The 10,794-nt window shown below is 42.1% G+C and overlaps 1 protein-coding gene across 1 annotated transcript; it reads left to right on the top strand.

Moving 5' to 3' along the window:
• The first annotated feature begins 7,605 nt into the window (after positions 1–7,605).
• Positions 7,606–8,010, top strand: LOC115232206 (putative glycine-rich cell wall structural protein 1). Its single transcript, XM_029802048.1, has one exon. It carries the CDS (start codon positions 7,606–7,608, stop codon positions 8,008–8,010), a length of 405 nt encoding a protein of 134 aa, XP_029657908.1.
• Positions 8,011–10,794: the final 2,784 nt, after the last annotated feature.

Raw genomic sequence — 10,794 nt, 5'->3', positions numbered from 1 at the left:
CTTTTTATCGTTTACTCGACAGAGAAGGTGAAGGCCCGTGACCTGGTGGTTAGAGTGTTCTATTCACGATTTCAAGATCGTAGTTTCGATTCCCAGACAGGATATGCGTAAGGGTGGAGGCGCAATGGCCCAGTGGTTAGGGCAGCGGACTCGCGGTCATAGGATTGCGGTTTCGATTCCCAGACCGGGCGTTGTGAGTGTTTATTGAGCGAAAACACCTAAAAAAGCTCCACGAGGCTCCGGCAGGGGATGGTGGTGATCCCTGCTGTACTCTTTCACCACAACTTTCTCTCACTCTTACTTCCTGTTTCTGTTGTACCTGTAATTTCAAGGGGCGGCCTTGTCACTCTCTGTGTCACGCTGAATATCCCCGAGAACTACGTAAGGGTACACGTGTCTGTGGAGTGCTCAGCCACTTATACGTTAATTTCACGAGCAGGCTGTTCCGTTGATTCGGATCAACCGGAACCCTCATCGTCGTAACCGACGGAGTGCTTCCTTTTTATGCGTAAGGCCATCTTAAGGCATGAGTATACTAGACAATTACCCAGAGGCCTGACTGGTCTAGGGGTCCAGTTCTGATCAACGTATTTGTGGCTTGCTGTCAATAAATAAATATTATAGGGCCCAGTGCATTAATTTACTTAGGGGTCTCAATGGTCTAGGGCAGTGGTTCTCAACTGGGGTCCATATGACCCAGGGCGTCCATACAAGATTTTAGCGGTCCACGCAAGCAGAATAGTAAGTTGGGGATCCACAGAAATATATTGTGTCCATGGAAAATTTCTGGTTTAGAAGCATTTATTACATAGACCGCAGGAGTGGCGGTGTGGTAAGTAGCTTGCTAACCAACCACATGGTTCCGGGTTCAGTCCCACTGCGTGGCACCTTGGGCAAGTGTCTTCTGCTATAGCCCCGGGCCAACCAAAGCCTTGTGAGTGGATTTGGTAGACGGAAACTGAAAGAAGCCTGTCGTATATATGTATATATATATATATATATATATATATATATATATAGTTATATATATATATATATATATATCTGTATGTGTGTATGTTTGTGTGTCTGTGTTTGTCTGTCTAGCATTGCTTGACAACCGATGCTGGTGTGTTTACGTCCGCGTAACTTAGCGGTTCGGCAAAAGAGCCCGATAGAATAAGTACTAGGCTTACAAAAGAATAAGTCCCGGGGTCGAGTTGCTCGATTAAAGGCGGTGCTCCAGCATGGCCGCAGTCAAATGACAGAAACAAGTAAAAGAGTAAAAGAGTAAACATCGAATGGTTTTAGTGGTGGGGTCCACGAGAATAAAATAGTAATCAAACGGGGTCGATAGATGAAAAACGGTTGAGAACCACTGGTCTAAGGGTTCAATTCTGATTTATGTATGCTGTGGCTTGCTGTCAACATAAAATAGGGCTCAGTGCAAGGATTTTCCCGGATCCCAATTAAGCTACTAAAACACCCTGCCTATGCATTGTGTTCTTGAGCAAAACGCTTCCTTTCTCATTGCTCCAGTCCACTCAGCCGTAGAGGGGTCACCCTACGACGGATTGGCGTCCCGCCTTAAACACTGTACCATCCTGGTCCCCATGTCGCCAGCACTACACCACACCACCACTCCTGTCACCGCACTGTATACCGCCACCATCACCACCATCATTACCACCACCATCATCATCACCATTATCGTCACCACCACCACCGCCACCAGTACATTCTATCAGAATTCATCAAGACTTCCACCAAAGTGTTTAACTTTCCAATTCTAACAGATTCTTCCCAAAACACACACACCTACACACACACACATTGTCTATCTATTTTCTCTCTCTCTCTCTCTCCTCTCTCTCTCTCTTTCGCTCTCTTTCTCTCTCTCTCTCTCCTCTCTCTCTCTCAGTATATCTCTCTGCCTTACACACACGCACACATACACGCAATCCATTTATTTCCCTCTCTCTCTTTCTCTCTCTCACTATCTCTTTCTTTCTCTCTCTCACTATCTCTTTCTTCCTCACCACCACCACCCCACACACACACGCACGCGCTCTCGTACAACTGTCTATCTATTCCTCTCTCCTCCCTTTCTCACTTTCTCTCTCTCTCCTCTCTCTCTCCCCTCTTCTACATCACGACGATGTCGTTTGATGCGACTATCACAGTCGCTGTATATATTGTTGTTTCTACTGTTTTTGCTGTTTTTGTTGGTGTACTGTAGTTGTTGTTGTTATTGTTGTTGTTATTGCTGCTGCTGATTTGTTTGTTTGTTTGTTGACGAAGCGGTCTTCGTCCCAGAGCTCGCAAGGTCGCGCCTCTGTAGTGGGAGAAGTCCGAAATGTGGTCCTTTGCTATTCGTAAGACCCGCAGAAGAGAAAGCAGGTCAACTCCCGAAACCGAGAGCATCGACGGATGGATGAATGCGCATCCAGGTTCAGCGGTTGCGTAGGAAGTCGGGGACAAGAAGCAGGAAGAAAGAGTGAGAGAAAGTCGGGGCGAAAGAGTACAACAGGGGTCGCCACCACCCCCTGCCGGAGCCTCGTTGAGCTTTAGGTGTTTTCGCTCAATAAACACACACAACGCCCGGTCTGGGAATCGAAACCGCGATCCTCCGACCGCGAGTCCGCTGCCCTAACCACTGGGCCATTGCGCCTCCACTTGCTGCTGCTGCTGATGATGATGATGATGATGATGATGTGTAGCTGTTGCTCTTCTTCTTCGTCTTCTTTTTCTTTTTTTCCTTCTCCTACTCCCTTTCTTTTTCTTCTTCATCTTCACCTTCTTCCTTTCCCTCTATTTCTTCCCTTCTTCCTTTTGCTCACCTTTTCTCCTCCTCACTCAATTCATAATAGTTATATCAATTCATAATAGGGTAATCGTGGAGGCGCAATGGCTCAGTGGTTAGGGCAGCGGACTCGCGGTCATAGGATCGCGGTTTCGATTCCCAGACCGGGCGTTGTGAGTGTTTATTGAGCGAAAACACCTAAAGCTCCACGAGGCTCCGGCAAGGGATGGTGGTGATCTCTGCTGTACTCTTTCACCACAACTTTCTCTCACTCTTACTTCCTGTTTCTGTTGTACCTGTATTTCAAAGGGCCGGCCTTGTCACGCTGATATCCCCGAGAACTACGTTAGGGTACACGTGTCTGTGGAGTGCTCAGCCACTCACACGTTAATTTCACGAGCAGGCTGTTCCGTTGATTCGGATCAACCGGAACCCTCGTCGTCGTAACCGACGGAGTGCTTCCCAATAGGGTAATCAATTCATAATAGTTATATGCATGTAGAAAACATGTAGAGGATCTCCTAAACTCTGACTCCTCAAACAATCAGAAATAATATTTATGCATTTTTGTCTGTACAGACACAGTTTAAGAGTTTATATACATGTTTTCTACTTGTATATACCTATTATGAATTTATCTCTCTATATATAAACGGCAAAATGTCTGTCTGTCTGTGTATGTGTGTGTGTGTGTGTTCTTTATACAAATCCACAACTTTTCAGTTAGAGGGTTCGCACTTTCTATGGTCATTCAAAACCGTCCAAGGGTGATCGTGCACATCTTTACATTTCGCCAGTCACCCCACAAAGCCATTAAAAAATCAATAGAAGTGACTTTTTTGTGAATTTTCTATCCAAAACCCAATTCAAAATACCCGAAACTTGATACGCCAATTGAATGCAGCTAGCTGTATGTGATTGGTCGGAGATTTGGACAGTACTCGTGTGTATGTGCACATGCATGCAGCTGTATATGCATGCACTAGCACTATGACTAGCACTATGACCCGGCAACGCTGGGTCATAGTGCTAGTCATATTTATAATATTATTACTATGAAAAGGCGGCGTAATGCTTAGCGGCTTTTCGTCTATCTTTACGTTCTGAATTCAAATTCCGGCGAGGTCAACTTTGCCTTTCGTCCTTTCGGAGTCGATAAGTTGCGTACTGGTGTCGATCTAATCGACTGGCCCCCTACCCAAACATTTCGGGCCTTGTGCCTAAAGTAGAAAAGAATATTATTACTATGGTTAATAATAGTTATAACTATACTCGTGATGTATTTCGTATACCGTAATGAAACAAGTGTAACATGGAATTAAAAATATATCAAAATGTTCAGTCTTTGTTTTAATATACATATATACTTACATAAGTAACATATATATATGTATGTATGTATGCATTTGCATGTACATACGTATATATTTTGATTTATATATAACAAACGTATTTGAAGAGTCCGAAACGTAGGTATTATATTATCCAGTTCTGGGTTGTCTATTTACCTAATGTTCTTCCTAGGGGTAAGACGAAATTTTTTTATGTTTGCTGCTCTCACACGTCTTTGCCAGTATACAGTGAAGCTTTACTATAGCATCATAAATTTATAGACCGCTATTTCCAGTAAACATTGGTGCACTGTTGTACTACAACTCTATATGTGTATGTGTGTGTGTGTGTATATATATATATAACAACTTTATATGTATATGTGTGTGTATATATATAGTCACTACACATTCTTTATTTTCTCTCCTTATTTCTCTCTGTGTTCCTTTCTGTGGAAGAACGTAGGCTCGAAACGTTAAAGACTTTTTCACTTCCCGAGCGTATACTGTTACATCTGTTTGTTGTCTACACCACCAGTATTCGTCATTTGTTTTGTGTGAATTCTCCCTATATATATATATATATATTATATATATATATATATATATTATATATAATATATATATATATTATATATATATACAATTGCAGCGTGGAAGGTGTTTATAAGCCACTTAAGAACCATACAAAAACAGTTAGATCACTTCAACATTTATTCTATGAAGGAGTCCTTAATTTGCATACCGAAAAATTTGTAACCGCTTTATAAACTGTTTAAATACTCAACAAATGCAGCAGTTATTCTATGAAGGAGTCCCTAGTTGCATACCGAAAAAATTTAACCCACTATAAACTGTTTAAATACTCAACAAATGCAGCAGTTATTCTATGAAGGAGACCCTAATTTGCATACCGAAAATGTTTAACCCCTCTATAAACTGTATAAATACTCAACAAATACAGCAGTTATTCTATGAAGGAGTCCCTAATTTGCATACCGAAAGATTTAACCCTCTATAAACTGTTTAAATACTCAACAAATGCAGCAGTTATTCTATGAGGGAGTCCCTAATTTGCATACCGAAAATGTTAAACACTTTATAAATTTTTTAAATACTCAACAAATGCAGCAGTTATTCTATGCAGGAGTCCCTAATTTACATACCGAAAATTTTTAACACTCTATAAACTGTATATATACTCAACAAATGCAGCAGTTATTCTATGAAGGAGTCCCTAATTTGTATACCGAAAATGTTTAGCGGTCTATAAACTGTTTAAATACTCAACAAATGCAGCAGTTATTCTATGAAGGAATCCCTAATTTGCATACCGAAAATTTTTAACACCTCTATAAACTCTATATATACTCAAAAAATGCAGCAGTTATTCTATGAAGGAGTCCCTAATTTGCATACTGAAAATGTTTAGCGGTCTATAAACTGTTTAAATACTCAACAAATGCAGCAGTTATTCTATGAAGGAATCCCTAATTTGCATACCGAAAATTTTTAACACCCCTATAAACTGTTTAATTACTCAACAAATGCAGCAGTTATTCTATGAAGGAGTCCCTAATTTGCATACCGAAAATGTTTAACCGCTCTATAAACTCTATATATACTCAAAAAATGCAGCAGTTATTCTATGAAGGAGTCCCTAATTTGCATACCGAAAATTTTTAACCCCTCTATAAACTGTTTAAATACTCAATAAATGCAGAATTTATTCCATGAAGGAGTCCCTAATTTGCATACCGAAAATTTTTAACCCTTCTATAAACTCTATATATACTCAACAAAGGCAGCAGTTATTCTATGAAGGAGTCCCTAATTTGCATACCAAAAATGTTTAACAATCTATAAACAGTTTAAATACTCAACAAATGCAGCAGGTATTCTATGAAGGAGTCCCTAATTCGCATACCGAAAATGTTAAACACTCTATAAATTGTTTAAATACTCAACAAATGCAGCAGTTAATCGATGCAAGAGTCCCTAATTTGCATACCGAAAATTTTTAACCCCTCTATGAACTTTTTAAATACTCAACAAATGCAGCAGTTATTCTATGCAGGAGTCCCTAATTTGCATACCGAAAATTTTTGACCCCTCTATAAACTAAGCTAAGAGCATTAGATTCGTTGGAAGAAAGCAGCGAATGTATACAAATACAAGGACGGAAAAAACGGACAAAGTTACACAAATATAAATACACTTTTTACTGCACTGTGTCTCTGTCGTTTTTTCTCGCCTCTCCTTAATTCTTCTTCTTGGAGCAATCTCAAGAATAATCAGCCGAAATTGCGAGGATAATCTGGTGCTTGACTGAGGATAGAGGGCTTCGAATGACCCGTCCTTGTTTTCTTTGTATCATCTGTCAGGATGTTTTGTTGTCCTTTTTTGCATCACCTAGCTGTCCGGATGTTTTTCGTTCTTGTTCCATTTTGTATTTTATATATATATATATATATGTGTGTGGTGTGTGTGTGTGTGTGTGTGTGTGTGTATGTGCGTGTATGCGTGTGTGTGTGTGTGTGTGTGTGTGTGTGTGTATATATATATAGTATACGATAAAATTTTTCGAAAAAAATGTTATGAATGGCCAGCATATTAAAAAATACCTTTAAAGGTTAAATTTATAAACAACTTATAAACAAGGGCAAAAGAAAAAAATTCTAATGCCAAATATGCCGAAAATAGACAAATTGTCAGTAACCATATAATTTATCACTATAAACACGAGTCACGAAGTAAGCCGACAGAAATTTCTAAAAAATTCCGTTATAAGTCGTATATATATATATATATATATATATATATATATATATATATATATATATATACATACACACACATATATATACATACACACACACACACATATATATAGACATATATGTATGTGTGTGAGTGTGTGTGTATCATACATAGACACACATACATAAATACACACGTAGGTACATACGCAGGTATGACTACTTGAATTTATTTTGCTAAATAGGAAAGAATTGTTTCTTATCGTTACAGATATTTCAATCAAAGATCGCCCCCAAAGTAAGAATATTAGATACATTAGCATCTGTTATGACCCTCGGACATAACCATTGGACTTTTGAACAAGAAGAGACTGCTTTAATCGCAATAAACAGAAGCGGAAACGGACTTACTCCTAGGAATATTTCCATTGAAATATTTCTAGAATCAAAGTGGTGGTGATGGTGGAAGTGGGGATGGAAGCGGTGGCGGCAGAGGCGGCGGCAGCGGAGGCAGAGGCGGCGAGAACGGAGGCGGAGGCGGTGACGGTGGAAGCGGCGGAGGCGGCGGAGGCGGCGGAGGCGGCGGAGGCGGCGGAGGCGGCGGGGGTGGCAGAGGCGGAGGCGGCGGCGGCGGCGGCGGCGGCGGCGGCGGTGGAGGCGACGGCGACAGCGGCGGCGGTGGAGGCGGTGGCAGCGGCAACGGAGGTGGAGGCGAGGTGTCAGCGGAGATGGAATGGAGGTGATGCGGGGGTGGGGTGGAAGCGACAGCAGAGGCAGCGGCGGAGGCAGCGGCGGAGGCGGAGGCAGCGGCGGAGGCGGAGGCAGCGGCGGAGGCAGCGGCGGAGGCGGAGGCAGCGGCGGAGGCGGAGGCAGCGGCGGAGGCGGAAGCAATGGTGGTGGAGGCGGTAGCGGTGGGGGCAGTGGAAGCGGAGGCGTTGGCAGCGGAGGCGGTGGCAGCGGAGGCGGTGGCAGCGGAGGCGGTGGCAGCGGAGGCGGTGGCAGCGGAGGCGGTGGCAGCGGAGGCGGTGGCAGCGGAGGCGGTGGCGGCGGCAGTGGTGATAACGATTATGCAATCCTCCTCATACAGGAAGACCTTTTAGGAACCATCGAAGAATCCCGTCATCCAAGATCTCCCTGAACTCCAAGGGCAAGGGCTTTCAGCAAAGGGGGTGAGGAATATTTTCTGCCACGTTCGACTATAATCATCACCACCATCGCCAACACCATATCACCGTTGTGAATACCACTATCTCCACCACCACCTTTACCAACAATTCGTCTCCACCGCCAACACCTTCACCACCGTTATCACCACCAAAACTAGCAATGTTGATAGTAGTACTACTACCGCCAACACTACTACCACAACCACTATCACCACTTTCACCACCTTCATCACCACTACCATCGCCACTTCTGCTTACACCACCAACACCACCACTACAACCACCATCACCACTAACGCCATAACTACCTCCTCCACTAATGATGCTACTACCACCAGCATCCACAACAGCCATACTGGTACCAACACCAGCATTACCTCACTACTACCAACACCGCTATCAATAACACCAACATCACCACGATCCCCATCACCACCACTAACACTACAACCAATACAATCATCTTTAACCCCCGCCTTCCCCCACCCACAGGCTAAATGGTTTGTTCAATGGTGATTATTTACTGTCTTGTCTACTAATAAAACTCATTGGTTAGAGGTGTCGACACACAGACAGACAGAGACAGTATAGGAAGGGGTGATGCGGAGGAAAGTGGATGTTGCAGCGCCCTCTTTAGTTGTATCCCTTGGGCGAAGACGTTGCTATTGGATCGTAATTTCAGTAGTATGTTGTTCATACTAACGTGACTTGGTTAGTATTTGAAACGGCATCAAATGGGACCCAGGTGTACCGTGAAGCCACCAGGGTACAGAGCAGTAAATTGATAGTATACTGGGGCTCCGTCGGTTGCGACGACGAGGGTTCTAGTTGAACCAATCAACGGAACAGTCAGCTCGTGAAATTAATGTGCAAGTGGCTGAGTATTCCACAGACACACGTGCTCTTAAGGAAGTTCTCAAGGAGGAGATTCGCCAACAATTACACCTGATTTTCTCCCCTCCATACACACGCAAGCATGTATCTGACTCATACACTGTTCACTTTCCAGACATTTGTACATTACTGCATATTCTTTATATGCACTTTTGACAAGTTGTGGTGCACCTGAGCACTGTATACAATAATTTCATTATTATTATTATTATATTATAACACTGAATGCAACAAGGCTCAACGAACCGAAGCAATGATAAAAAAAAAAAGGATCATTCTTAAGGACACAACGCGTCGCCGATTATCGAACTCACGACTGTATGATTGTGAACAGAACACCCTTAACCACCAATCTACGCGCTTCCGCAATTTCGCCATAGCTTACAACGTTATACTTCCGCCCTAATTATGCAGAACACAACACCTCTTTACAATGTAACCACAACACGTTACGATATATCAACGCCAAGCAATGTTCATGCTATGGTGTCACAGTATGTTATCACAGATGCCACGCCATGCTATGGCTATGCCATGACACAATCACATCAAGCCGTGTTACCAGCACGTATCACCACACCAGTATTTCTGCTTTATATGAATATTATTAAGTCAACCCCAGTATATGACTATGACTTTAGGAGTCGGGGAGGGAAGCCATCATACGTCATAACCACACCGTTCTCAGCAACATGGCGCGGACACAAGGATGCTGCTCACTATCATATCTTTATACACATACACACTCGCACATACAAGCACACACACACACATATATATACATACGTACGTACGTATGTAGTACATACATAGGCCGACAGACAGAAAGATAGACTAGTTTAGTGATGGTAGGGTCGGGACAAGGCACGACGGTCAGGCGGTAGTGGATGACGGACGCGATGTACGAGTTCGCCACCTCCGCCCGACCTTAGATAGATAGATAGACAGACAGATAGACAGACAAACAGATAGATAGACAGACAGACAGACAGACAGACAAACAGGTAGATAGATAGATAGATAGATAGATAGATAGATAGATAGATAGACAGACAGGCAGACAGACAGCTTGATAGATTGAGAGAGAGAGAGAGACACTCACAAACATACATAATACTCGTATGTATGTGTGCATATATGTATATATATATATATATATATATACACACATACATATATATATATACATACATACCAGCATACATACATTTATATATATATACATGTGTATGTATGTATGTATATACAGACATGCAGACAGACAGGCAGGCAGACAGACGGACAGATTGATACATTGATAGATAGATAGAGAGAGACTCACAAACATACATAACACACGTATGTATGTGTGCATATATGTATATATATATATATTTATATATACATACAAGCATACATACATTTATATATACATACAAGCATACATACATTTATATATATATAATATATTTATGTATGTATGTATGTATGTATGTGTGTATATAAATACATACATTCATACATATATACACACACAAATACCCGCGCACAAACACGTACACAGAGGGCGTGCATGTGTTTATGCCGGTGTATACAAAAAGAGAGAAAGGGAGAGAGAAAAGAGAACTGGTTCTCTCAATATATATCTAACTCTTTTTCCTCTCTCTTCCGTCTCTCTATCTCTCTCTATATATATCTGTCACTATTTCTATCTCTCGCTCACCATCTCTCTCTCTATTGGATCAGCGACATTGACCTCATTAGAGGTCAACCCTATGACCTGACCTCACAATTTGAAAGTAAACAGACGACAGTTTCTGTGGCTCCATTCTTCAACTATTAGTCGGATGCGTGGGCACCAAATGACTAATATCTCACTAATT

This window comes from Octopus sinensis, unplaced genomic scaffold (assembly GCF_006345805.1).
Source record: "Octopus sinensis unplaced genomic scaffold, ASM634580v1 Contig19955, whole genome shotgun sequence".
Lineage (NCBI taxonomy): Eukaryota > Metazoa > Mollusca > Cephalopoda > Octopoda > Octopodidae > Octopus > Octopus sinensis.
This window is presented reverse-complemented; position numbering and strand designations above follow the sequence as displayed.